Raw genomic sequence first — 26706 nt, forward strand, 5'->3', positions numbered from 1 at the left:
TTTTTCTTTTTGCATAGTCTTGCCTCTCTTGTCAAAGATTAATTTGACTCTATAATCATGGGTTTGCTTCTGGGTTTTCTGTCCTCCATTGATCTATGTGTCTGGTTTTGTGCCAGTGCCATACTGCTTTGATTACTACAGATGAGTATTATTCCTTGTTTTGGGGGATTGTAATAACCTCAGTTTTGTCTTTCTCAAGATTGCTTTGGCTTTTTGGGGTCTTCAGTGGTTCTATTAAATTTTTAAGATTATTCCGCTCTTTGAAAAATGCTGTTGGGATTTTAATAAGGATTGCATTAAATCTGTAGATTGCTTTGGATGGTAAGAACATTTTAACAATATTTGTTATTCCAATCCATGTGCATGGAATATCTTCGGATTTGTTTGTGTCATCTTTGGTTTCTTTCATCAGTGTTTTATACTTTTTAGATAGCAGATCTTTTACCTCCTTGATGAAGTTTATTCCTAGGTGTTTTATTATTTTTGGTGCAATTGTAAATGGGATTGTTTCTTTAATTTCTCTTTCATTGCTTATTAATGTGTAGAAATGCAATGGATTTCTGTGTATTTATTTTGTATCCTGTGACCTTACTGAATTCATTTATCAGTTCTAGTAATTTTTTGATGGCATATTTAGGTTTTTTTTTTTAAGATTTTATTTATTTATTTGACAGCCAGAGATCACAAGTAGGCAGAGAGGCAGGCAGAGAGAGAGAGGAGGAAGCAGGCTCCCCGCTGAATAGAGAGCCCGATGTGGGGCTCGATCCCAGGACCCTGGGATCATGACCTGAGCTGAAGGCAGAGGCTTTAACCCACTGAGCCACCCAGGTGCCGCTCTTTAGGGTTTTCTAAATATAGAATCATGTTATCTACAAATAGTGAAAGTTTTCATTCTACCTTACCAGTTTGGATGCCTTTTATTTCTTCTCTGATTGCTGTAGCTTGGACTTCTGATACTGTTCAACAAAGTGAAGGTGGTGAGATTAAACATCTTTGTCTTGTTCCCAACCATAGGGGAAAGCTCTGTTTCCTCGCCATTGAGTATGATGTTTGCTGTGGGTTTTCCTTTTCTTTTCTTTTTAAGATTTATTTATTTATTTGACAGAGAGAGAGAGAGAGAGATCACAGGCAGGCAGAGGTGGGGGGGAAGCAGGCTCCCTGCTGAGCAGAGAGCCGGATGTGGGGCTTGATCCCAGGACCCTGAGATCATGACGTGAGCCAAAGGCAGAGGCTTAACCCACTGAGCCACCCAGGCGCCCCCACTGTGGGTTTTTCAAATACAGCCTTTAGTATGTTGAGATAGGTTTCTTCTAAACTTAATTTGTTGAGGGTTTTTATCATGAATAGATGTTTTGCTTTGTCAGATGCTTTTTCTGCATCTGTTGAGATGGTCATGTAGTTTTTATCCTTTCTCTTGTTGATGTAATATGTCATGTTGACTGATTTGTGAATATTTTGAACCACCCTTTTATCCCATGAATAAATCCCACTTGATTGTGGTGGATGATTTTTTTAATGTATTGTTGGATTCAGTTTGCTGATAGTTTGTTGAGGATTTTTGCGTCTGTGTTGATGAGATGCTGGCCTATAGTTCTCTCTTTTTGGTAGTGTCTTTATCCAATTTTGATACCAATAGATAATGCTGTCCTTATAGAATGAATTTGAGAGATTTTTTCCTCTTTTATTTTTTGCAATAGTTTGAGAAGACTTTTCTTTTTTTAAGATTTTTATTTATTTGAGACAGACCACGAATAGGGCAGGGGATGCAGAAGCAGAGGGAGAAGCAGACTGGCCACTAAACAAGGAGCCCAGCACAGGTATCATGGCCTGAACTGGAGGCAGATGCTTAACCGACTGAGCCACCTAAGCGCCCCGAAAAGACTAGGTATTAACTCTTCTTTAAATGTTTAGTAGTGGGGCGCCTGGGTGGCTCAGTGGATTAAGCCGCTGCCTTCGGCTCAGGTCATGATCTCAGTGTCCTGGGATCGAGCCTCGCATCGGGCTCTTTGCTCAGCGGGAGCCTGCTTCTCTCTCTCTCTCTGCCTGACTCTCGCCTACTTGTGATTTCTCTATCAAATAAATAAATAAAAATAAAATCTTTAAAAAAAAATAAAAAATAAATGTTTAGTAGTGTTCACATGTGGTGCCATCTGGTCCTGGACTTTTGTTTGTTGGGATTTTTTTAGATTACTGATTCAATTGCATTGCTGGTAATCAGTTTTCTCAAGTTTTCTATTTCTTCCTGATTCAGTGTTGGGAGGGTGTAGGTTTCTAGGAATTGATTCAGATCTTGTAGGTTGTCCAATTTGTTGGCATATAATTTTTTTTAATAATATTGTAATCCTTTGTATTTCTGTGGTGTTGGTTATTTCTTTTCTTTGATTTCTGATTTTCTTTGAGTCCTCTTTTATTAATGAGGAATCTTTTCAAAGAACCAGCTCGTGGCTTCAATAATCTGTACTAATGTTTTGCTTATTTCTGTTCCAATCTTTATTCTTTCTTATTTCTGCTCCAGTCTTTATTTTTATTACTTCTGCTCCAATCTTTATTCTTTTTTTCTAGTTTTGGGTTTTATTTGTTCTTCCTTTTTAGCTGCTTTAGGTATAAGGTTAGGTTGTTTGGGATTTTTTCTTGCTCCTTGAGGTAAGCCTGTATTGCTGTAAACTTCCCTCTTAATAATAGATGCAGTGTCCCAAAAATTTTGGACGCTTATGTTTTGTTTTCTTTTGTCTTCATGTATTTTTTAGTTTTCTCTTTGATTTCTTGTTTGACCCATGTGTTGTTTAGTAGCATGTTTTTGACCTCCATGTATTTGTGTTTTTTCCAGATTTTTTCTAGTGGTTGTTTTCTAGTTTCACAGTGTTGTAGAGGGAAAGACACATGGTATGGTTTTAATTTTAATTTGTTGAGACTTGGTTTGTGGCCTAATGTGTGATCTATTCCGGGGAATGTTCCATGTGCACTTGAAAAGAATGTGTGTTTTGCTGTTTTAGGATGGAGAGTTCTAAATATATCTGTTAGATCCATCTGGTCCATTGTGTCATTCAGAGCCACTGTTTACTTGTTGATTTTGTTTGGATGATCTGTCCACTGATGTATGGACACTTAAAACACTAATGTGTTTTAAGTCCCCTACTATTGTATTACATCAATTACTTCCTTTATTTTAATTATTAGCTGCTTTATGTATTTGGATGCTTCCCAATTTACAATTATATCTTTTTAAAAAAGTTTAAGTAATCTCTGTACCCAGTGTAGAGCTCGAACTCGCAACCCTGAGATCAAGAGCTTGTTGGATTTGTCCTTTAAATTATATCGTGTCTCTTGATACATTTTAGTCTCTTTTGTCTGATATACGTGTTGCTATCTCAGTTTTCTTTTTACTTTAACTTGCATGTCAATGGTTTTCCTTCCCTTCACTTGCAATCTGTGTGTGTCTTTAAGTCTGAAATGAGTCTCTGTAGGCATTGTGTGAATGGGTCTTACCTTTTAACTCGGATTCCATCACCTTCTATCTTTTGATTGGAGCATTTACTCCATTTACATGCAAAATAATTATTGATAGGTATGTACTTACTTTGCTACTTGTTTTATGGTTGTTCTTGTTCTTCTCTGTTCCTTCTCATTTTCTGTCATGGTTTGCTGGCTTTCTGTAGTGACGTAGTTGGGATCCTTCTTTTTATTTTTTGTATATCTATTAGTTTGTCGTTCCATTAGGTTTATATATAACATCTTTTGCATATAGTAGTCTGTATTAAACTGATAGTGGGTTAAGTTTTAACCCAGTCTTCTCTCCCCTGAACGTTTTGGGTATATGGTGTCATAATTTACATCCCTTTATTTTGTGGATTCCTTGACTTATTTTTATAGATACTTAATTTTACTGCTTTTGTGCTTCCTACTTTTCTTATTACTACTTGACTTTCCACTCAGAGTCCCCTTTAACATTTCTTATAGGACGGGTTTAGTGGTCATGAATTCCTTTTAACTTTTTGTTTGTCCTGAAACTCTTTATTTCTCCTTCCATTCTGAATGATAGCTTTGCTGGACAGAGTATTTTAGGCAACAGTATTTTAAGTATTTTAGTACTTTGTTTTCTTTTCAGCACTTTGTCATGTCACTCCACTCTGGCCTATAGTTTAAATTTAAAAATCCACTGATAAGGCATTTGGGGTTTCCCTTGTATGTAACTCTTTTGCTGATTTTAAAACTCTTTATCAGTACTTTTGCCATCTTAATTATAGTGCTTCTTAGTATGGAGTTCCTTGGGTTTTGTTGAGGACGTTCTGGTGGCTCCTGGATCTTAAATTTGTTCCCTTTCTTAGATCTGGGAAGTTTTCAGCCATTATTTCTTGAATAAATTTCCTGCCCCCTTTTCTCTCCTTCTTTGAGATACCTGTAATATGAATGTTACTATGCGTAAAAACCTAATTTCTTGGGGTGCCTCGGTGGCTCAGTAGGCTAAGCCTCTGCCTTCAGCTCGGGTCATGATCCCAGGATCCTGGGATCGAGCCCCACATCGGGCTCCCTGCTCAGCAGGGAGCCTGCTTCCCCCTCTCTCCCTGCCTGCCCCTCTGCCTACTTGTGATCTCTCTCTGTCAAATAAATAAATAAAACCTTTAAAAAAAAAACAAACTTGATTTCTTTAGTCTGCTTTTCTTTTTTTTTTTTTTTTTAAGTTTTTCTTCTCTTATATTCAGCTTGATTGCTTTCCATTACTCTTTCCTCCGGGGCACTGATTTGTTCTGCTTCCTCTCATCTATTTATTCCATTATGTTTTCAATTTCATTCACTGAGTTTATCTCTGGTTTTCATGTTTCTATTTCTTTGCTAAGCACCTCACCAAGATCAAGTCTTTGCTTACATCTACTGAGTATCTTCATGACTATTACTCAGCTCTGTTGTTTTTATTTTTTATTTATTTTTATTTTTTTATTTTTTATCTTTTTTTTTTTTTAAGATTTTATTTATTTACTTGAGAGAGAGACAGTGAGAGAGAGCATGAACGAGGAGAAGGTCAGAGAGAGAAGCAGACACCCCATGGAGCTGGGAGTCCGATGCGGGACTCGATCCCGGGACTCCAGGATCATGACCTCAGCCGAAGGCAGTCGTCCAACCAACTGAGCCACCCAGGCGTCCCAGCTCTGTTGTTTTTAAATCTTGCTGTGATTTGTCCTGGTCTTTCATTTGGGACATGATCCTCTGACTCTTCATTTTATCTAACTCTATTTCAGTGTGTTAGGAAAGTCAGCTACTCTCCTGCTCTTGCGAGTAGTGGCCGTATGAAGAAGAGGTGCTGTGGTGTCCTCCTGCACAATATGCTCTGTTCACCAGTACCTGACTCTTCAGGGCTATCTCCTACGTGTGTTGTGTGCACCATAGTTTGTGGTTGAGTCATGTTTGCCTTCAATCCAGTCATCTGCAATGGCTCTCTTTGCTATTTGTGGACAGGGTTTTGTCCTCATGGTGTTAGTGGGCCAGTCTGGGGGCCACCTTGGGCTTGAGTCAGACCAGGTGTTCACTAAAGATGCAGCAGTTATGGAACTGTTTCTTTTCCTGTGTTTTCCTCTTGAGAAGCTTTCATTGGCAGGTGGGGCCTATAGTCAGGCCTGATGTCTGCCCTGAGTCCACTGCTGGAGCTGTGGCTGGTGTATGTGGTTGTCTTCCCCTCTCCTGAGGGCGAGAGTCACTGTGGAGCAGTGCTGGAGCCTGTCAGGGCTGCTTGCACACTGCCAGGCTTATCACACCACTTTGGGTGGGCTTTGGCCAAGGGCACATTGGAGGGGGCAGGTCTGTAGGAAATAGTAGGGACGGGGTATGCAGTGCCATCCATTTCCCAGCTGTGCATGCTGATCCCACAGTTGTTTCTAAAATGTTAGCAGCTAGCCATAAGGGAAGCTTGCTGAACACAGTTTAGTTCTGAGAAAGCCTATATTTGTGGATTTGTAATAGTACTTTTAAATTTTTTTTAGTGAGCTCTAAAGTAATGGATTTGCTTTACTGAAATTTGCCAGTAATAAAATTATTAAAAATAAGTTAACAGTCATTAGATCAGTGGTGTTTATTGCAGAATGACAGACTTTATTACTAGCTTATCCACTATTTATATTGACTATCACCTTTATAACTTCAGAACTGGACTAGAATTAAAAGCATCAGCATTCAGTAAACAAGGAAAAGGTGAGTATTTCTGCCATTTTTCTTTAATGTGTTTAACATGTTCAGAATCCTTGTTAAAAAATGTCAAACATTTTCGTAACAGAGAAAGACTCTGGGCTGGTACAGCAATAACAATGAATAAACTTTTAAAATGTCTATTCTATAATTAAACTTCCTTTAAAACACTACGGAAATTTAATAATGACAATTTTAAAAATAATGAACCGATGGGTTTAATGTTGTCTCTTAAGTTTTATGTCCACGTCCAGAAAATAATGCAGTAAATCTGATTAACATTTGTTTTAGTGGAGAATTACTGAGGTTCATGTAGAAACAGATTAAGGGATGGTCCGACTATTAATCATACTGACACAGAAAAACCATTAGGCAGCTTGAGGACTTAGGTAATAGTGGAGAGTCTGAACTGAGATACTGACTGCAGGACGTGCAGGTCCTCACAGGTGCAATAGTCTGACATGCTTATTAAATAGCCTCCACGTAGTTGGCGGGCAGCATGCCAGTCCTGCCCGTCCTCTGCACAGTGCCGTACATCCAACCTTCGTCAATCGCTTGGACGTTTACAATAGCATCTCCATCTCTGAAGGACACCTCATCTGCATCAGCAGCCATATAGTCGTACATGGCACGGAAGATTTTCTATTTATAAGATGAAAAAAGGTAAAAAAATTTTGTATTAGATTTTAATCAACCAACCTGAATGCCTAATTTTAAGATCTCTTTTGACTTACTCCACAAATTTAAGTTGCACAAAAGAGAATGTGCAGCTACCACCAGGAAAGTAAATATTTGGAAATCATTCATCTGGTAAGGGATTACCATCCAGAAAACACAAAGGACTCCCAACCACTCAATACTGGGGAAAGGTGGGAGGGGAGGAGGGAGGCAAAGGATCTGCATTCTCCAACGGAGATGTACAAATAGCCCATAAGCTCCTGAAAAAAATATTTGGCATTACTAGTCTCAGGGAAAACCACAAAGAAATACCACATGACACATTAGAATGGTGATAAAAAGAAACAATAGCAGGTATTGAGGAGGATGTGGAGAAATTTTTATAAACTGCAGATGGGAATGTAAAATGGTGCAGCCGCGTTGAAAAGAATTTTTGGGGGGTGCCTGGCTAGCTCAGGGGGTTAAAGCCTCTGCCTTCGGCTCAGGTCATCATCCCAGGGTCCTGGAATTGAGCCCCACATCAGGCTCCCTGCTTGATTTGTAATTCTTTTAGGGTCCATTTCTGGACCTCATCTATTTTCATATCTATTCCCCTGCTAAATCCATATTTAATGATAAATAGCTTTATAGTACATTAAAAATGTGGTAAGAACATAGCTCTCAAGTGTGTTTACAACTGCAAAATAAAATTTTTAAAATTCTAACAATTTGTAGACAAAAATAACAAAATTTGAAAGTGCCCAACTTTCCTTTGTAAATGCAGGTACTCGTTAGTAATTTGGTATGTAACTTGCATATTTTTTCCTAGCATCCCGAAATATACACACATATAGTCATATTCGAGGATAGGGTTCCCCTTCCCGCCTACATATATAAAAAGATTACTCTGATTAATACTCTGGCCTATTCTTTCCATTTAATATAGCTTCAGGGCTTTTCCGTATAAATACAGATTGATAGACTTTTTACTGCTACAGAGAATTCTGTATTTTAGTAAGATCACAAATTAGCCATTTCTATATTTCTAAACATTTAATTGTTAGCCATTTTTTCTTACACTAATCCCCTAATGTTTGCCTTTAGGCAAGTAGTTTAGAAAAAACTTTTAAAGGTGAAAGAAGTAAGTCAAGTGGTACGTGCATTTTAATTTTCAAAAAAATTTGCTACCATAATAATCTAGTACTTATTGTTTTAGTTTTCATATTCCTGGTTTGCAGTTATGGTAGACATCTTTTTTGTTGGCTATTTCTGTTTCTTTTGCTGTAAGTTGTAGAATCGTTTGCTTCCAGGTCTTTTTTATTTTGACCAGAAGGAGAATAACTTGCCAATGAATTTTTTTGAGTGTTAGGCTCTTTTAGCTATAAATCTTTTGGTTATGTATGCTGTGACTATTTTCCCCCAGTTTGACATGTTTTTGTTATAAAAAATGTAAAATTTTATGGTCAAATATGCTGTCATTTCTTTTCACATTCCTAGGTTCTAGAACCTGTTGAGGAAGGCCTTTCCTGTCCCCAATACTATAAAATTAGTATCTACTTTTCTCAAGTATTTTACAATTCTGATTTTTTTCCCCCTGTTGATTTGTAATCCCTTTAGGGTCCATTTCTGGACCTCATCTATTTTCATATCTATTCCCCTGCTAAATCCATATTTAATAATAGCTTTATAGTATGTTTTGCTCTTATCCAGTTAATAATTTTTTAAAATATTTATTTATTTGAGAAAGAGAGAGAATGAGCAGGGAGAGCAGCAGAGGGAGAAGGAGAAGCAGGCTCCTAGCTGAGCAGGGAGCCTGACATGGGGCTCGATCCTAGGACACTGGGATCATGACCTGAGCCAAAGGCAGATGCTTAACCGATTGAGCCACCCAGGCTCCCCCAGTTAATAATTTTCTATCGTCCTTTTCAAATTAGATCATTCTTTAAAATAAATGTAAGGATTTATATATATAATGCTGCTAGGATTTTGACTGGAGTTGCCTTGCATTTATGATTTCAGGAGAGATGACAACTTTATAAGATTCTATTCCTGAAATATAATGGGTCTCAATACTTGACATCTTTGTCTTTTAGTAAAGAGAGTTTTCTTCATGCAAATGTTTTTTTTCATATAAACACGTACACCTCAACCCTGAAGAATTATGTTTTTGTGGCATTGTGGATGAATCCAGGGTTTTAAACTAAGAGTTTTTAAAGTAGTCTGGTGAATTGTAAGCATGATTGATTTATCTCTTCAATATAGTAACAAGGGAGATCTAACATAATGACATATTTATATGTGTGACACATGCACACATGTACATATTCTTGAAGAATGATTACAAGCAGCAGATACTTTAATGTAATAGGACCAGTGAGCCCCAAAATGATCATTTTAGTCAGTTTGAGTTTGGTAATGAAGGGTTTCTGGTATTTTTGGTAACAGGAGATGTATTAAAAGAGCATTTCATAAAATAGGTTTGGCTGAAAAAGAAAAAACCACCCCCCACCCAGAATACTGTCAATCATTACTGCACATGTGGAGAGGTAAGAATGCCTGGAGGAAGCTCTTGGCTGGTCACCTACCCCAGCGGCAGACGGGTGCGACGGGACGGAGGATACTGTTGTCTGCTGAGTGGCAACTGAAGAGGATCGCTGTTGTGGGAGCTCCGTGGTTTTTGCATGTTTGTAAGCTAAAAGGTGGGGGGAAGGTAGTTTGTAAGAAGAAAAGGTGATTAGACATCACTTAACTTGTGTCAAACAGCTGAGCAGTACCCTCTTGTCCCCTAACTTAAGAGTGATTTCCAAGAAAGGAGGCTCTAATAAAGTTAATGAAAATAAAACATCTGGTTTCGTGTACCTCTCCACAATTCTAGTCTTTTCTCATCAGAAGAAATGATCTGGTTTTGTTTGGTTTTAGTTTTTTAACTCAAAGCATCTGCGCTAGTAACTGGGCAAGCGGGCAGGCTGCCCACTTGTACCTGAGGAGGTTGCAGAGAAGAAGACCCCGCCGCCGTCACTGTAGGTGGAGAGGCGCTGGTCCGCGGCTTCCGAGTGCTCAGACTTGTCCTCGCCTCCGCTGATGCTCAGTGCACTGGCCGACCGGGAATGCTCCCGGCTCCGGCGCTGCGCTTGCGCTGGCGGGAAGGGGGGCCGACAGGCATGAATTGGCGCTAGGTATGATTTTCAGTAGATTCCCATGAATTAAACCCTCAAAACCCTATGTATGGCTGTCATCCTCATTTCCACGTGACAGTGTAAGTACCTTACCAGAGGTCACATAACTGCTGAATTGTACAGCCAGGTTCAAATCCCAGAGGCTGTGTTGGACCACAACTCCTTCCCTCCACCCTGCCCATTTTCCTGGCTCACAAAAACTCACATTCAAACTCCACCTTCAACTTCATAATGGCCTCCTTCACGTCCCCAAATGAATTCAGATGCCTTTTACCTGAGTTCCCACAATTTGTGTGCTGGCCTTTGAAACTGCATGTCAGGGTGTAACCACTGACTGACTTCTCTCCATCAGCAGACTACAGTATAAATCCTTTAAGGACAGGCATTACTTACTACTCTACATTTTTAACATGAAAAGAAGACCTAAAGGCATGGCTTATTTTGTTGAATTAACAATCTTCCTTGATGACAGGAATCTTCAGAAGGTTGCCAAAGGTCAAATTCATTCTTTTCCCTTTGTTTTTTTTCCCCATTTCTCGAATAGAAAGATGTACTACTTTTTCTTCTTTAGAAACAAAATGGTAATAATGGGGCCTGAAGAAGATTTACACAGAGGCAGTAAGACAGTCCTTTCCCTGACTTAAATTTGTCTGGAAAATGATACCATCCCACTAGTCAGCAGTGTTTTTATGCTGAAGGACAAATCAGAACACTGACAACTCTAGTTTCCCAGAGGTCATTGACACTAGCCCATTAAATGGTGACCTTCATGTTGTATGCTATAACATACCATTAATCATGTGTAAGCTTCGTGATTGAATGTTGTCTTCTGCTGGATCATAGTCAAACACTGAGCCAGGATTAGTACGCCAGACACGAAAACCTGCAAGCAGGTGAGATCAAGGATCAAAACAGGTATTCTTTTTTTTTTTTTTCCCCAAGATTTTATTTATTTATTTGACAGAGAAAGAGATCACAAGTAGGCAGAGATAGGGGGAAGCAGGCTCCCTGCCGAGCAGAGAGCCCGACGCGGGGCCCAATCCCAGGACCCTGAGACCACGATCCGAGCCGAAGGCAGAGGCCTAACCCACTGAGCCACCCAGACGCCCCCAAAACAGGTATTCTTAGAGGACTCCTAATAGCTTAGAAAGCAAGGCATGAACTTAACCACAGGAGGACGAACACCAACTTAGCTTATTTCTGGTCATGACTTCTCAGAAAATAAAGCCTAATGTAGGAAAGATACCAGCTTTGCAAGCTGTGAAATAATAGCTTGGTTTTACAGCTGGTGAAAACACAGGCTGAAGTGCTTTATCCTTTAGCTTCCTAGGACTAACGCCACTCTTGTTCTTCTAGCCCTTAAAGATGATTCCCTCTGCACCCCCCACCCCAAGCGCTCATATACCTGTAATAGTCTCCTGATCCTGGTCATTCCGTTTTTGTTCCATTTCTACCACCTTTCTCTGAATACCTCGGTAATTAATGTCACTGAAATCCTGTGTGTTCTTCTTTACTCGTTCAGTGATAGGGTCTGTCACCACTGGTGTGAAGCAACCCTTGTGTTTCTCAAAGTCTTCATGATATTTCACCTGAAATCATGAATTGATTTTGTGAAAATACGATGGTGTGATCACTTCCTTTTCCACACGATCCAGCAGACTGGCCAATCACTCCTTAGAAATCGCTGACTCACCGTTGAGATGTGGCGTTGGGTTTCCCGCACCCGTCTCATCTCTGGAGTGTCCAAGACGTAGGCAGCTTTGCCTTGTATTTGTTTCCGGAAGCTATCAGAATAGAGAACCTGACAGAGGAGAGACCGTGAATTAAGTACAGGTCATGGTAGTGTTCTAATTCTGAAGCCTTAAAAACTTTTCCAACACATGGGGATAAAAGTAGTTGGGGAGGGAAGCTTGACTCATCTGAAAGGACCCAGTGATGCCCTTGACTAACAGTAGAACAGATAAGCATGAGGATGAATGGGCAGGACTCTCCTTAGGAGAGAAAGGACATGTTTTGACTTTGAAAGTATGACTTTCCTTTTCAAAGGACACAAGGCATAGAATTTCAAAGAGGATAGGAAGAAAGTATTCTTTGGAATTTGCTAGGAATAGCAGCACCAGCAGATTGTATGGTATTTGACACTAGATGGGATTCTGACATTCAAAACTACTATCGTTTTAAATTTTTTAAAGTTCAATTAAGTAGTCTCTGCACCTAGCATGGTGCTTTAGCTCATGACCCTGACGTCAAGAGTTGCGTGCTCTCCTGAGCCAGCCAGATGCTCCAAAACAAGTACCTTTCCAACAAGCGATCGTTTTCATAGGTTTATGCCCAGATTTCATAAACCAATGTTAATACAGAAATCAAAGTCCTCTAGACATGAAAAACCCAAAATATCAAAGCCAAAGGTGGCATCCATCTCAGAATATTACCTGTTTCATAAAGTACCTTAAAAATAAAGAGGAGCAGGAGATTGAGATGTTAGGAAGTCAATTTGTTACAGTTGGTTATGTAAGACTACCCATCCCCCCAGTAAAACAAAAGGAAAACATTGGCAATTGTTATTTCTTAGTATGATCATTTGGAATTTAAAAGCACGGTTCTGTTAATTTTAAAGTAAATTTTCAGTTGAATAAGGTGCACAAAAATTTTTATGGTGTTAAAATGTTATTTTTCAAGATGTTGCATTTTTTTTTTTAATTTTAGTGTGTTTCCCAGTTGAATGAGAAAGGCGTGTTTATATGTTAAAATGTTATTTTCCAAGTCGTTGCACTACTCCTGTGTTTAATCCTAAACAATACCGAGCTAATGTTTTCTTGGTTGCGCTTAGCTCGCTCCATCTCTGGAGTAACGGGTGTCGGAGTTGCTTTTCTCATATTCTCTTTGTATAATACCTAGAGGAGCCAAGAGAGCATCCAGACATCAGAGAGCAGAAAACCAGTTCTGAAAACCGTCATCTAGCTGGTGTTACAGCTCAATTAAATCACACTCTATAAGAAACACGTCAGGAAGATAAAGCCATTAAAATGTTATTGTATAAAGCACAAGATGAAAAAAGAATTAAATCAGTTGAGCTGGTAGGGTGGGGTGGGTTGGTTTGTTTTTAAGTGGGTAAAGAAGAATTTTTAAAAATAAGTGGAAGTTTTTGGAAAACTGTGAGATAAATTAGTGATATAACCATATTTGCCAGGCTTATTAAAAGTGTAACAATTTCTTTTTTTCCTCTCCGAAATACCGAGCTAAGGTTTTCTTGATTGCGTTTGACTCTTTCCATCTCAGGAGTAAAGGGTGTAGGGGTCGCTTTCCCCAGGTTCTCTTTGTATAACACCTGTGAGATACAAAGTTGGACCCGAAAATCATGAAGAGGTAATATTCAAGCCATTCAACATAATCCAATTTTGGGGTGAAAACTCCATATTTAATCTGTTACATGAGTGAGAACAGCTCTCAAGAAGAAAGCTTAACACCAGTTAATGGCAATAGTAAGTGTCGTATATTATTTACAGGGGATTCTTAAAAACTGGCATTTTGCTTGTTTTTAACCTGGGATGGAGTTAGGAGCAGGCCAAACTGCAGGGGTTACTTTGCAAAATTAAAAACACTTTCGTTTCTCAAGACAATACCGAGCTAATGTTCTCTTGATTGCGTTTGACTCTCTGCATCTCTGGCGTGACAGGGGTTGGGGTCGCTTTCCCCACACTTTCTTTGTACAAAATCTACACGAGTCCAGTGGATCCAAAAAGGCAAAAAGAAAAAAAAAATACAGTTACCAAAAGATTAAATGGAACAGATTATTTGTTATGAGGCTCAGGGTGCCAAACCACTTGGGCAATAAGGTTAGGTGGAAAGGAGCAGGTGTCTAAATGAAGTTGAGTGTAGTTACAGCAAGACAGACATTTCCAGGATAGGACCATGCCCTGAAATCCTGGCAGACTGCAAGACAGAACTTGCAGAGTACCCAAAAGGGATGAGAGAAGGCCTTCATTTCACTGTTCATCTATGCATTTCAAGCCCCAGACAGATCATCTTAACAGGACTGAAGGGCATGTGATTGGCGGACACTGAGAAGGTGGGGCCGCTCCCTCTATGGCAGACTGGCCTGTCTTGCAGCACTTAAACTCCTCTAGAGACACATCCATAAAACCGTGGGCCCCAAAACAAGGATTCCTCCTACTCTTTTTTTACCCCTGCTGTCTTCTATGCTCTGCCTCCTGCTTTAGTTCACCAAACATATCAGTAAAGAAAAACGTTTTCAGCAATTGTATCACTAGTGTCATGATGAATCCTTTACCTCAGTGTCTCCGTCCAGTGTCATTCATGGGGACACAGGAGGTTTGGGAGATGGCATTCAAGAGAAAGAGTCTGCTAAAGTAGCATTTCTTAAAGTGGGGTCCCGGAACAGAAAGGTCAGCATCACCCGAGCACTTGCTAGAATCACAAATCATCTGGCCCCACACCAGACCCACAGAATGAGAAACTGTGGGACAGCACCCAGCAGTCTGACCTAACAAATACCCTGGCTAATTCTGGTGCCACGCACTTTAGTGCAGGAGAAAGCTGCGGACACCGTTCATGTGGAGGCCCACCAGGTTCTGCCTAACATGAGCTAACATCTTCCCATACAAATCCCAAACCCCGCTACATTATAAACGTAGGTCACAGAGCACAGGCTTACAGGAAATGGTTTGCTAAAAGTTAGCAGTTACAGACCACAGTGAGGACAAAACAACTAAAACTGCTAAAGCAAAAAACAGTTTAAGTGACACTTCATTTTTATGTAAATTGATAAATTATTTTCTGAAACCACTAGTGGATCTTAATTTTTTCATTTCTCTGAGCGTAGTACCTCCGAACAAGTACATGGGGGATTTGAGATTGTTAGAACTCAATTTTGTTGTTATCTAAGCAAACTAAAAGAACAAGTGGATTTATATATATATATATATATATATATATTTTTTTTTTTTAAATACCAAATGGAAAAGAAATGTCATTATCCTTGGAAGAGAGGATCAGGGGTTATTTTTCCCAAGGTCTCTTTGTCTAAATCTGACAGGGTAAATTAGAACCTAAAGTCATAGGTGCAGAAACAGACAACAAGATCACAACTCCAATTTTCCAGAAAGAGCTCTCATAACTATGATGCCACCCCCCAGATTTCAGGAGTACATAAAACAAAGAGACCTTGAGGATGATAGACAGTAAGTTTGGGGACAGATGAGTGAAAGGACATTTTATTGGAAAATCTGTTACTTCCTGATATTAGAACTTTACAGATTAAAGCAATCTTGTTATTATGGGGTTAAAGCTGAGAGTAGTCTTCTAGGAGAGAAAGATAAATGGGATCAACAAAATTCACAAAATTTAAGTTTTTTTAAAAAGTATGATTAATAAGTATTATTTTAAATCATTAAAAGAAGTAGCTTTTTCTTTTCTTGCCAAAGTACCGAGCTAATATTTTCTTGATTGTGTTTGACTCTCTCCATCTCTGGAGTGACAGGTAAAGGGGTTCCCTTGCCCATATTTTCTTTGTACAACACCTGTGTAATGAGAAAAGCATCCAGAAAAAAAAAAAAAAGTTAAGTACCATTTCGTTTAAGATTGTAAGTGTGAGTTCAACTTCCTTGTTACCCAATGACACAGTAGTCCAGGGAGCCGGGAGTTAACGGGTTGGCAAGCTGCCACAAACTACTTTAATGGCGGCAAAGGTTTGGCTGGGGAAGCAGAGTCTCTAGGGCAGCAAGGACCTCAGCTGCTGGGGAAAGGCTGTCAGCTACTCATGTTATTTCATCGCTTCTGTGAGTACAGTGCCTCCCGACAATCACATGGGGGCTTGAGATTGTTAGAACTCAGTTTTGTTGTTATCCAAGCAAGTTAAAAATATATATATTTAAAGAAAACCAGATGGAATCGCTATCAGAACTAAAATGTTTTAAAAAGTTGAATCCATAGTAGTAACATAAAAATGCAAAAAGTATTGTCCTTTTGCTAAGTGAGGTATATTAGAAACAAAGGAAGGGTAGTGGGTTTTAAAAAGGAATAAATGTTAAGTATTATATAATTATGAGGTTAAGTGGCATCTTCTTTTCACTTTCTTTCCAAAATACCGAGCTAAGATTTTCTTGATTCTGTTTGACTCTCTGCATCTCAGGAGTGATGGAGATTGGAATTCCAGTCCCCAGGTTTTCCTTGTATAGCACCTGTATAATAAGAAAGCATCCAGAACAAGGAGAGCGATCAACCACTGTCCCCCTTTTGTGGAGGGAACAGAAGTAGGGAGAAGAAGGGCAAAGAGGAAGAGAATAGGTAGGAGGAAGGGAAATACCAGAAGCTTCTAGATCCAACCTGTAGGAGCCTAAAGACACACTTTTAAGTAAGGGAATGCAGGAAAGAGCAGCAAAAAACTAAGAGATAGGAAAAGAAAGTTTTGTTACTTTTGTTGATTGAATTAATCTCTGTAGCTCGGAGCAAGAGTGCACCATGGAAGGGAACAATTAGTACCCCCCCTGCCCTGCCCAGTTTGTTATGAGGAAGAAAAAGAGTAAAAATGTTAAGAGACAAAAGGGAGAACCAGGGAAGTTATTTTTGATTTGGAAATGTTATTAATAAACCACATAAAGATATCTGGGTTTTTAATAAACACTGTATAAATAAAGGTACATGTGCACAAACCTTCTTTTGTTCAGTTTCAAAAGAAGTCCAAGTATTTAATTTTTAGTTTTCGTGAACATATTGGGAAGAATTAATTATTTTTAAAGCAATGGAGAGCAATGACAGGATGCTAAAAAAGTCACAAGATCTGTACGAATACCAGTAGGGACAGAGAAAGTTAGAACAGGAAGTGAGGCCGATAGTTCGATTTTTGCTAAGTACATTTTTGTAAGCTTTACGTCCACATCAAATTTGCCAAAGCAGGATAAATGTGGGTGCTTAGACACTGAGAAGGTTATGTTTTTAAGGGCTAGGATATACTACTGAACACTTTTTTTTTTTTAAGTCAAATGATGGTATTAATGTTTAACCAAAATGGGGAAACGGATTCACAGGAAAGGGCAGCATTAAGTTGTGAACAAGACATGTCAGAGTTTTTATTGGGATAAGCTGATTAGATTTAAAATATAGCCATTAATTTTTGGTTTAAAAATAGTTAAAGGGAATTTTTTCCTTTTAAATACCGAACTAAAGTTTTCTTGATTGTGTTTGACTCTCTCCATCTCTGGAGTGATGGGAATTGGGATCCCTTTCCCGGGGTTTTCTTTATACAACACCTGTACAACACAAGAAAGCATGCAGAAAAAAACAAGAGCAGTCAAAACAGCCCTTTCATTCTGTCCTGTAGGAACCCTAGTATGAGACTACAGACATCAAATGGAATGACAAATTCACCAAGTCAACCTGTTTCTTCCACACAGATCGGGATGAACATATGCTCTGTATTTCCTTAGCTAAGGTTTCAGTGCATTTGATATTCTCCTCACTATTAACTCATATTATATTGAAGGTGTGTTCCCCATGTTGGGAATTAAGGAAAAAATTACAAATAATTTCATAAGAGCACTAAAGTGCTTAGTGTATAATAGGAAAATTATTTTTAAATTAGATTGGCAAAAACTTATCTTCCCTACATAGAACATCTGTTTTGCAGAATAACAGATATTTAAAATCCTAGGCCAAATCTGTGTAGTATAGCAAAACTGGTCCTTGTTGAGTAAATCCAAGTTATGGAGGTGGTCAAGTCTGAAAGTTAATGTTTTAATACGCAGTACTAATTTTTTCCCATGGAATCTTAGAAGCTATATAAACCACCGGACAATTCTGCCTAAATGCAACCTGTGTAACAATAAACACAAATGGTTACTTAGGAAAAAAAAATTGTCTGGGATCATTGGGACCATTAAAATCTCAGATATAAACAATACACTTACTCTAATATACAAGAAAAAAATATAACTTTGAAAATTAACGCAAACCTTATTCTTCCAAAAGAAGAAATCATCATCATCATCATCACCACCACCACCACCATCATCACCATCATCCCACAGGGAAAACAGTGAACATTCCAAAAGTGAAACTAATTTACATTGACAATTTAACAAAGTTGAAAGGTTGTTAGTCAACAGTAATTAGAAACGAAGGAAAGCAAAACAAAACAAAACCAAAAGACAGTGGGACCAAAGAAAGTTACTGATCTAATCATATGGAAGGATCAAACTTTCTGAAAATATCTGAACTCACAAAAACTACTTTGGATCAAAACCCTGCTCTGCTCTTCTGCCCCCAAAATATCCAGCTAAATTTCACTACTGACATTTGATTTTCTATCTCAGGTGTAAGTAACTCTTAAGATCCTTATACATAAGTTTTACAGACTATTACAGAATTTTCAACAATATTAACAAAAAGTAACATTAAATATAAGTTTATATTCTGATTTGTATATTTAAAAGAAATCAGAAGGTCTGGATTTCTATTCATGGAATGGCTTGTAGCACAAGTATCAAGATAAGGCTGCTTTGGGTTCCAACACTGAGCTACTTTCTTTTTCTGTCATGTGTTTAACCAGATAGGATCTAGGTTAAGGTAACTGCCATTCCCAATCAAGAGCCACTATTTCTACATGTGGCCTTGGGTACTGTGTTTCTGGACAAAGCTAACCAAGAAGCATCAAGTTAAGAGTCCCAAGTAAATAAGAGCTACAGTGCTTGGATTTTTTGGACACCAATGAACTTCAAAAGTCCCAGCAGCAACACAGAAGTTGAAAAGAGAAGGAAAGGAACCAATTAAACGTTTTACGGGACTATTATGGAAGGTATAAAATGTTAGAATAAAATGGTAAGTAAATGACGTGGAAAACAGAATTCAGTTGATGAAATCTTAAAAATGTTAAATTGATTATTTTAAAGGGACTAATAGTGAGAAGTTGTTTTTTAGAAAATTATTATTTTTTAAATATGGAATTAAAGGAGCTTTCTCCCGAATACCGAGCTAAAGTTTTCTTGATTGCGTTTGACTCGCTCCATCTCAGGAGTGACAGCAATGGGGGTCCCCTTGCTCAAGTTCTCTTTGTACAAAATCTGTGTGCACAAAACCAATAATCACATCAGCTTGGACCCATCTTTTAGGTAACCTGATCTTCAAAACAGTCCCTAAAAGTTTTTTTGTTTTTGTAATGGCATACGAGGCCAAGACAACTTTAAGAAATAGGACAACTGACCATCTTTGACATTTCATCACATACAGTGCGATGTCTGTCTGAGTGGCATTAATAAAGACACAGCTGCTAGGCTGCAGGCAAGAGTCACTTACAGGTCTTCACTCAAAGACAGAAGGATGAGGCCTTATCAAATAATATTCAAGTTGACTGAAATTAATATCCATAATGAGCTGGTAACTCAATTAGGGAACCAGATAGAGAGAGAGGTTTGGGGGAATAAAATAAATATTATTAATATTAAAAGCTAAGTAAATACTAGCTTTCGATAATCCTTAAACTATTCCAAAGGGAAGTTCAATTCTATCTTTCACGGTATACAAAAAATAATAGCTGAGCCACATTTCTGACTTAACTGTAAATATTTCTTCCATCTCTTGAATGAAAATATTTAAGAATCACACTCTTTTACAAAATGCTACAAACACAAGAAATACATCAAACAGAGCCAGAATAAGTACAAATAAAATTCTAGTTAACATTGGCTTTTTAAAGGGATGTTAGATTTTTACTTTTGATTTGTGTCACACCAGTTAGAAATTCCTGTTATTATTAAATGAGGGTTTGGGGAAGGAGGAACAAACACTGAGTATTATGGGTTTTTAAGGAAAGTGATCTATCATTATGTTTCAGGGAAAACACAGTTAAAATTTCACACCAGAACTCAAGTAAATACTAAATTAGGTTTGGGTTGAAAACTAAGGTAATATTTGGTATCATTATTTTCATTATATGAATTTAGTAATTTTACAGGAAGAAAAACCGTGTTTGTAATGTGTTAAAAAATATTATTTGAGATAAGAATTAAGGGATTTTATTTTTTGCCCCCTAAGAAATACCGAGCTAAAGTTCTCTTGATTGCGTTTGACTCTCTCAATCTCTGGAGTGATAGGTGTTGGGGTTCCTTTCCCCAAATTTTCTTTGTACAAAACCTGTGAGATATAAGAAAGTACCCAGAAGACATTCAAAACAGGCACAAAGATTAAGGAAGGGAAAAAATTAGGGGCAGGTTGTTTGTGTGAAGAGGGAGTCTCTTAGTGAGTATATTTAGTAAGGATAATGCTTTTACTTTTTCTTCACAACTTTAATGATAAACTCTACCATGTTAATTCTGGGGATAAAAAAGTATACCACAAAGCACTGAAGTTACAGGAAATGAGTATGATGACGGGGAATTTTGTGTTAATTCTACTTACAGTGTTTTAGATCTAAGTTTTCACACTTGTCATTCGCTAAAAATGTTAAAGTACCACCAGAACAGTGAATCACTTTCTGTAAGTCCAGATGGTTCTGGTCAGTTAATAACACTGCCCCCATCCCCATGCCCCAACACACATACACACACACAGAGAATTAAGATGTTACTTTTTGAAAAAAGGATAATGGGTTATTCTGATAGACTTTTAAGTGGGGAAACAGTTTCAAATTATTTGATATATTTGTAAATACCGAGCTAAAGTTCTCTTGATTGCGTTTGACTCTCTCAATCTCTGGAGTGACAGGGGTTGGAATGCCTGTTCCCAAGTTTTCTTTGTACATAACCTGTAGATGATAATTAGAATAGCCAAAAAGGTGAAATGACCATGAATCCTTTGGATTACAGCTACATCTGTGAGCTACGTGGTGGAAACTCCTAAAAACAATCTAGCTTTTAAGTATGACACTCAAGGAAGAAGGAAAACAAATTCCACAAATATTTATGTTCCCTCTTCAAAAGTGACTTTACTACCCTCGAACACTTGGTACTAAATTACGCATTTTCTATTGTCAACACTTAGAACATTCCTAAAATGCATTAAAAAAATACTAATTTCAACATTGAGAAAAACGGAACCATTTCACAACATTTAGTATTAGTGGGTCCACAGTAGATTTGTACTTAATAAATGGGTTCCTTGGTTTAAAATTTTCTAATCATATGATACTCTATTCCTTCAGGTTTGGAAAGTTTGTTTTGTATTTTCTACTGAAAATTCCTAGGGGGAGCCTAGTCTGTAGGTACTCTTAATATGAGGAGACTTAAAAGTATATTTTTCAGAAAGAGCATCTGACCTTGAAATTCCTACTGATGGTTGTTGGAGCATGTAACCTAGAGTTTCTCAAACTGAGGGAAGTCTCTATTTTTTAGGGGTCATATCAAAGGTCTATAAATTTTAAGGAAGAGAGTAAGGAACTTCCTGAACCTCTGGCACCCTTCTTTTCCTTCTTCCCGCTTAAGAATTGTCAGCCTAAAGGAATGAATGAATTCTTTTTAAATAAATGGGTCAAGGGTGTACTTGAGAGTGGGTTGGGAGCAACAGGAACAGTGCAGGGGGTTTAAGTCACAGGTTAATTCCCCAGATCACTGACAAACTAGGGGTGCTATCTTTGTTTTGCTGGGAAACCTTGAGAGATCTTTAAAAATCTGCTTTTTAAATATAAACCTGTGTTTCTTTACCCAGCAAAGCAGCAGAACCGAAATCATGGATAACAGAACAAAACATAATCAGAGAGAGACAGGAAGTTGCAATTAAATGTGACTAAAGGCATTTTTGTGTGTGTGTGTGGACGCAAAATTCTACATAATTTGTACCACAAGGAAGCCAGAGTATAAGAGAAGAGTGAGACAGGAAAGAGATCTAAATAATATGAACAACTTGCAAGAGAAATAGCAAGTGTTTCCCAATGGCAACAAAATGAGAATTCAGTCATCTAGTGACAAGCAGAATCTCTAAGTCCAAGGCTGTCAGCTTTTATTGGCCATAAACTATTTCCCAAACTCCACAGGGTCTCTTGCTAGCAGCCAGCGACTGCTTGCAATGTGCTTATGGATGGGAAAGCTGAGTGGGTGAGTGAGTAAGTGAGTGAGAGTGAGAGAGAGAGAGTGTGTATGTGTGTATGTGTTGGGATGGGGACCAGAGACTGAGCTAACCTGACAGAGGTCGGGAGAAACGCATGCTTAACCTGATTATTTAAGGTGTGAGGCACACCTCCTGATACACATCCACTATCACAGGTGCGAAATTCCTCACAGAGAACATGCTTAAAATATAGTATGTCATTGTGGGTAGAGGGAGGACAGCCAGCACCTTAACATACACGGCATCTGCAAAATAGCAGAGGATATGGGGCAAAAGTTCTTGAAAGGGAGAGGAGAAGACTGCAGAGACTTCAAAAGTCTACCTAGAGTTTTTCCAGACAGAGGAGAGTGTCCCAAGAGACACATACACGCAAATATATACACTGGAGAAACACAAAATATTACATATGATATTATGTAATATTATATATGTATATTATAGATAATTATATAAAATTAAAATTTATATACCAATTTTCTAATATATCATAATATACATGAAATATATAATACTTTGTCATTTTTATGTTTATATCTTTTAACTCCAGATCAGTCCGATAACCTAACTGGCACTTTTTACTCTAGAAAGTGCAGGCGTGATCATTAAAGAAGCCAAGTCCCTTCTGAATGGTGTGAAGACAGAGGTTTCTTAGCTAGCATGGAGGGAGGTTCACACCATTCCCAGCCCACCATTCACCCCACTCCTGGAGCTAGGGAGCAACTAGGAGGTGACTGGGTACACAAATACGCTGAGCCCACGGGCCATTACCGAGCTAATGTGCTTCTGTGTCTCTTTGACACGTTTTACTTCTGGCAGGTCAGGAATTGGGGTTCCTTGGCCAATGGCTTCCTTATACTTCACCTGCAAATATAAAAGTGGGAACACATACATGTGTTTGGTTAGGAGCTCTGCAGTTTGTAAAGTCACAGTTTAAGTAATACAAACTATACTTAGTGTGCACGGGGCTTCATTCCAACACCGGGTCAGGGAACAATGCCATGGGCAAGGACTCTTGGTCACTCTCCTGTCCGTTAGGGGTGAGGTAGCGAGGGAGTCTCTACTCAGACTATAGCCCCTTATCTTTCCTGTGCACTCAGATGTTCTATCCTACAGTTTGTTTGGCTAGGACAAATACATTCACAACATATATCCAGGAAGTTTGAATTTTCGACTTTAACATATTCTATTTTCTTACAAGTCACAAGGCGTCTCTCCCTGATTAAACTTCAGTCAGGGTCCTCTGAATCTTCTTCCCAAACAGGCCTCGCCTTTTGGACTTCCGAGTCTATCTCTGTATCGCCTGATTTTAGCAAGAATCCTGCTAAGTCAGTTTAGCCAGAAACCCCCCTACCCTTGGTATGTCTTCACCCTTGATATCTGACCAAATTCCTTACTCCACCAGCCCCACCAGGCAACGTCTGATCACTCTGGCCTGCCACCAGCAAAAATCATGTTAGGTAGGTTCAGGCAGAACCCCTCTTACCCCTGATATTTTCTTTGATTTTCTATTCCCCCGCCGGCCTCCTTTTCCACCCCACCGTCACCCCCTCTAATTAGAAATCCTTAATTTTCCTTACAGTTTTTGGAATTCAGCCCAGTTGCATACTGAGATCTCTTTCCCTTATTGCAACAGTCCTGCATAAAACCTGTTTTGACCACTTTAACCACGGTCCAGCTCTGGTTTGCTCTGACACCGGCCTTTATGTTTCCCACAGGTAACCTCCCTTCCTGCCACCGGCCTGGGCTGCACTGACTGGGGGATGGCCCTCACCACAGCACCTACTTCAGCAGCTTCAGCTGCTTCTGGTGACAAAAGTTTTGAGTGCAGCTCGGCCCTCAAAGTAAATGATCTGAGGCAGGCAGAAAACTCAGCAGATGAGTCTCTGGGGGAGGGACTGGGCGGGATCCCTGGGGGGGAGTGTGGGGCGTGTCTTTACCGAGCTAATGTGATCCTGTGTTTGCTTCACTCTCATCATCTCAGGGGTCTTTCCGATGGCCGTTCCCGGCGAGACATCCTCTTTGTATAAAACCTGGGGCATTCAGAATCAGGACAATGTTACACAGAAGAAAAGAAAGCCCAGTAATTCCTGGAGGAAGACTAGGAAACATGGCTTCTGTGAAAACAAAAGACACTAGAGAATGTTCTTAGCCGTGTGCCAGAGAATCTGACATCTTCCACGTCAGCATCAGAACTCCTGCCATATTTACAACATGGACAACTTCCCAGATCTTGAGATTTCTTTTAAAATTATTGTACTGTATCAATACAGGATGAGAAAAACTGGGAAAATGCTGATTTAAAAAGACCCCTCTCATAGGAAACAAAATCCATTAAAGAAATGTAAAGTCATTTTGTTCAGGGGAAGGATAATAGGAGAAATCACAATGTCAAGAAGAAATCCATCTTCATGGAGCAAGACAACACATGTTATTGCTGTGGGATTAAAAAAATTAAAAAGAAAAAAAGTTACTCAGTTAGCAGATTTAAGGTGTTATTTCAAATGGTTTCTGGAGTGATGTTTTTAGAGCAAAGTATGGGAAATTTTATCAAATAACCTCTAGTATTAACTGGGGAGGTTAGATGTTAATTGTCTGAATCAACATGAGGCTAGCATATTTTTAAGGAGGAGAATGCAAGTATTAGGTTAGCATTAAATGGAAAATAAATAGTAAATATACCGAGCTGAAATTCTTTTGATTTTCTTTAACACGCAGTATTTCTGGCGTGTCTTGAACAACTGTAACTTTTCCTTTACTGTTTTTAAGGTCACACTGGTATTGGAGCTATGAAGAAAGAGTAAACATCTTGTTAAGATTTCAACATTTTAAAATATATTTTAAATTGTCTCTATTGTGTAAGGGAAGTTAAAATCCAAATCAAAACAAAAACCAAACTATGCCATAATAATCATAGTCAGATAGCTGAAGGGAAATTCTTTAATAAGAATGTTGTAAAATTCTTTTAAAAACCCTAAAAATGGTAAAGTGTCAAGTTAGATTTAAAAAAATGCATCCCTGCCTGAATTAATTTTGAAAAAGACAGATGTTGCCACTAATAGAAGATGGCGATAGTTCACATACAGTGACAAGAAGCCACTAACAAAGCAGCAGTGGTATATTTCATGCTGTGATTTGGGGACTATAAGGTGATCTTGAAGAAAAATGGAGCACATGTTTCCTGGCCCACAGGTGGGAGTTGCAGAGGGCGGCCCTGCAGCCCCCTCTCGGAGGCAAGGCCCATTGTCTATGCCCAGAGGCATCCACTGTGCACCCCCATCCCAGGTATCAGTGGGCTGTGTCTTAGAGTCATAAAAACTTACAAGGCTGAAATTCTTTTGGTTCTCCCGGACTCTCTGTATCTCTGGGGTGTCCAAAACAGTCTCATAATAGGACATGCACTTCTCTGCATCTTCCTTGTACTTTTTCTGAAAACAGAGTTCAAGAAATAAGGATGGTGACTGATGGGTCCGTGATCAAAGGAGTGAGACTGATACAAAGTGAAGATCAAGCAAAGCTTTATTTCTCGCCAAGCATCGAGAATTAAACCGACCCTTCGGGGCTGCCTCTTACAGAGAGGGTGACCCCTCCCTGCCTTACAGACTAACTTTTAAAGGGCAAAGGCCATGTGGTTGAGTCTGGCCACACACAGGTGGCCAATGAGATTGTAACACACAGAGAAAGCTGCACAGTCATGCTAGGTCCCACAGGGGTGGCCAATTGAATTACAATTCACCCCACAGTAGCTATTTGAACTAGGATATCACCTTGGCACCCAAAAGGCGGGGCCCACACTTCTTGGTAGCTAGGGAGACAGTATGTGCGCCCCACTTATTGGATGTCTCCACCTGGCCTGACCCGCCCTTGTATTTGGGCTCTGTTACCTGGGACTGGTTACCTGGACTTGCTTTTAAATAAGTCCCCTGACCGGAGGGACAGGGGGACAGGGTCAGTTTAAGTTACTGCATAAACAACAAAATGGCTGTTCAACTGAGATGGAGCTGCTCTGGCTAAATAGGCCCTTACATGACTACCACAGGGAAATGGGCCAATGGAACCTACAACTGCCGTTCCTGTTCAGCAGAAAGAAAGTCCTTTGTAGTTTCAGGACAGTTCATGGATGTTAGGGAGTTCTAAAGCAGAGCCCTCTTGTGGTTAGTAAGCACCATGTCTTTTCTTTCTTGGAGAACTGAGTCTGGGCATTTACTAAAACCCACTGTCACGGCAAACACAGCAGAAGGAGGCCCTGGCTGGCTGGTCCTCACAGAGGAAGGTGACAGACAACCAGGCTCCTGGCAATGGGGGGTCTACTCTGAAGCGGATGGGGCTGTTTAGCCAGGAGCCACATGACCAACAGGCAGGGAGAGAAAAGCAGGAGGGTTAAGAGCCATCAGCAGGCCTCTGTAAAGCTGCTGGCAAGGAGATTTTTGCTGCGCTCTGCACAGGTATGTTGGAGCTCCTGGCTACCAGACACAAGAGGCAGGCAGGACCAGCAGTCGCTTCCAGAATGCGTCTCTGACTAGAGGCTCTACTGAACAGACCTGGGGCCACCATTATGACCAGCTGACCAGCCATGGCTGAGCCAGCCATCACCGTTCTTGGGCTTTCCTGCCCTGGCCCCATGCAGGCCGCTGGCAGGCAAACAGGC

General features: G+C 39.3%; 1 protein-coding gene and 1 long non-coding RNA gene across 30 annotated transcripts in view; one reads left to right on the top strand and one right to left on the bottom strand.

The window, feature by feature from the left end:
• Nucleotides 1-6060: 6060 nt before the first annotated feature.
• NEB (nebulin) overlaps nucleotides 6061-26706 on the bottom strand; it is a 207241-nt gene continuing 186595 nt past the window's right edge. For 10 of the 29 annotated variants that reach the window (XM_032355562.1, XM_032355564.1, XM_032355560.1 and 7 more), the window contains 19 exons: nucleotides 25382-25486; nucleotides 24741-24845; nucleotides 23999-24091; nucleotides 22830-22922; nucleotides 20671-20763; nucleotides 20061-20153; nucleotides 18992-19084; nucleotides 17183-17275; nucleotides 16115-16207; nucleotides 15455-15547; nucleotides 13631-13723; nucleotides 13243-13335; nucleotides 12809-12901; nucleotides 11701-11808; nucleotides 11413-11596; nucleotides 10798-10890; nucleotides 9812-9967; nucleotides 9417-9523; nucleotides 6061-6816 (listed from right to left, as the gene is read on the bottom strand). In XM_032355562.1, the coding sequence (XP_032211453.1) occupies nucleotides 6643-6816; nucleotides 9417-9523; nucleotides 9812-9967; nucleotides 10798-10890; nucleotides 11413-11596; nucleotides 11701-11808; nucleotides 12809-12901; nucleotides 13243-13335; nucleotides 13631-13723; nucleotides 15455-15547; nucleotides 16115-16207; nucleotides 17183-17275; nucleotides 18992-19084; nucleotides 20061-20153; nucleotides 20671-20763; nucleotides 22830-22922; nucleotides 23999-24091; nucleotides 24741-24845; nucleotides 25382-25486 (2055 nt within the window). In that variant the 3' untranslated portion in view covers nucleotides 6061-6642. The remainder of the gene's footprint in view (nucleotides 6817-9416; nucleotides 9524-9811; nucleotides 9968-10797; nucleotides 10891-11412; nucleotides 11597-11700; nucleotides 11809-12808; nucleotides 12902-13242; nucleotides 13336-13630; nucleotides 13724-15454; nucleotides 15548-16114; nucleotides 16208-17182; nucleotides 17276-18991; nucleotides 19085-20060; nucleotides 20154-20670; nucleotides 20764-22829; nucleotides 22923-23998; nucleotides 24092-24740; nucleotides 24846-25381; nucleotides 25487-26706) is intronic. The other 19 variants (XM_032355545.1, XM_032355543.1, XM_032355542.1 and 16 more) reach the window with 19 other exon arrangements.
• LOC116597600 lies at nucleotides 15668-24740 on the top strand. Its single transcript, XR_004288680.1, has 3 exons — nucleotides 15668-15805; nucleotides 23777-23902; nucleotides 24043-24740. It is a non-coding gene; the product is annotated as an uncharacterized LOC116597600 (long non-coding RNA).

The sequence above is a fragment of the Mustela erminea genome, chromosome 8 (genome assembly GCF_009829155.1).
Source record: "Mustela erminea isolate mMusErm1 chromosome 8, mMusErm1.Pri, whole genome shotgun sequence".
NCBI lineage: Eukaryota > Metazoa > Chordata > Mammalia > Carnivora > Mustelidae > Mustela > Mustela erminea.